The sequence below is a fragment of the Trypanosoma equiperdum genome (genome assembly GCF_001457755.1).
Source record: "Trypanosoma equiperdum strain OVI genome assembly, contig: ctg_212, whole genome shotgun sequence".
Classification (NCBI taxonomy): domain Eukaryota; phylum Euglenozoa; class Kinetoplastea; order Trypanosomatida; family Trypanosomatidae; genus Trypanosoma; species Trypanosoma equiperdum.
Window position 1 is genome coordinate 5,816 of NW_027124102.1, and position 1,036 is coordinate 6,851.

Sequence of the window (1,036 nt, forward strand, 5' to 3'; positions counted from 1 at the left end):
TTGTTTACATATTTAAGCACGGCTACAAACTAAAAAGCGTAGTGTGGCAACTGAATTTTTTCTTTAATGTTTTCTATGATTGTATAAGGTATTAAAACCTTTAATTAATATGGTAAAAGTATCTTCTGAAGTATATCAGAAGGATATCTGCAACAATGAGTTGTTTACCTTTTATTCTTATAAGCACTTGTTTTGGCGTGTCTATCTATAGCTTCTTTAGTGAGGGTGACCCTATTTCACTTGAAATTGCTGAGGATGAGTATATGAGATTTGTTTGGAAAGATGTGAAGAGGATTTGGAAAACTGAAGATTATTTTGTTGTGGCTGTAATACCTTCAATAGATAATGATGAGAGATTTAGAAGAAGGAATTTGCAGAGGGAAACTTGTTGGAGTTATTCTGAAGTGGCAAGAAAGTCAAATAATTTTACTGGAAAGTTGCTTGTAGTGTATGCCCTTTCACCTCAAACGAATAACTATTTCGACCTCAGAGAAATTGTTAGAGAAGAAGGTAAATTAAACCAGGATATTATTATTTTACCTGTTTGCGATGTCAATCCAACAACAAATAAGAAAGTAGGATACACAGGTAATTTTGGTTGGGAAGCAGAACTCACGATTATCAGGAAAACGTATTTTTGGCTCAAATTTGCAGTCGAGATATTCAAACCAAGTATTCCGTATATAATGATAGCAGATGATAATATATTTATGATGGTGCCATTGTATCTAAAATATCTGAAGGTGCTTCCACAAAAAAATAAATAAATATGGGAAGAGCGGTTGGATATGCAAAAGAGTTTAGTGACGAAATTGCACGCCACACAATAGGTTATGCTTCCACACAATCTATGGATGTAGTTAAGGAAATTTTCGCTTATAAACCTCTGAAAAAATTAGTAAAGTCACCAACTAAATTCAGATATTTTAACACATATATTAATTTTAGAGCACTCAATGAAGGTATAATGGTTGGGGTAGTCGTGAGGAATAAATTGAAATTTTAGGGCTTTTTGACCGTGGATATTGCAAGGTTG

At 33.2% G+C, this 1,036-nt stretch overlaps 1 pseudogene across 1 annotated transcript; it reads left to right on the forward strand.

Moving 5' to 3' along the window:
- The first annotated feature begins 158 nt into the window (after window positions 1-158).
- On the forward strand, window positions 159-635 carry TEOVI_000067300:pseudogene (annotated as a pseudogene). Its single transcript has one exon. A coding segment is annotated over exon 1 (477 nt).
- The last annotated feature ends 401 nt before the right edge of the window (window positions 636-1,036 follow it).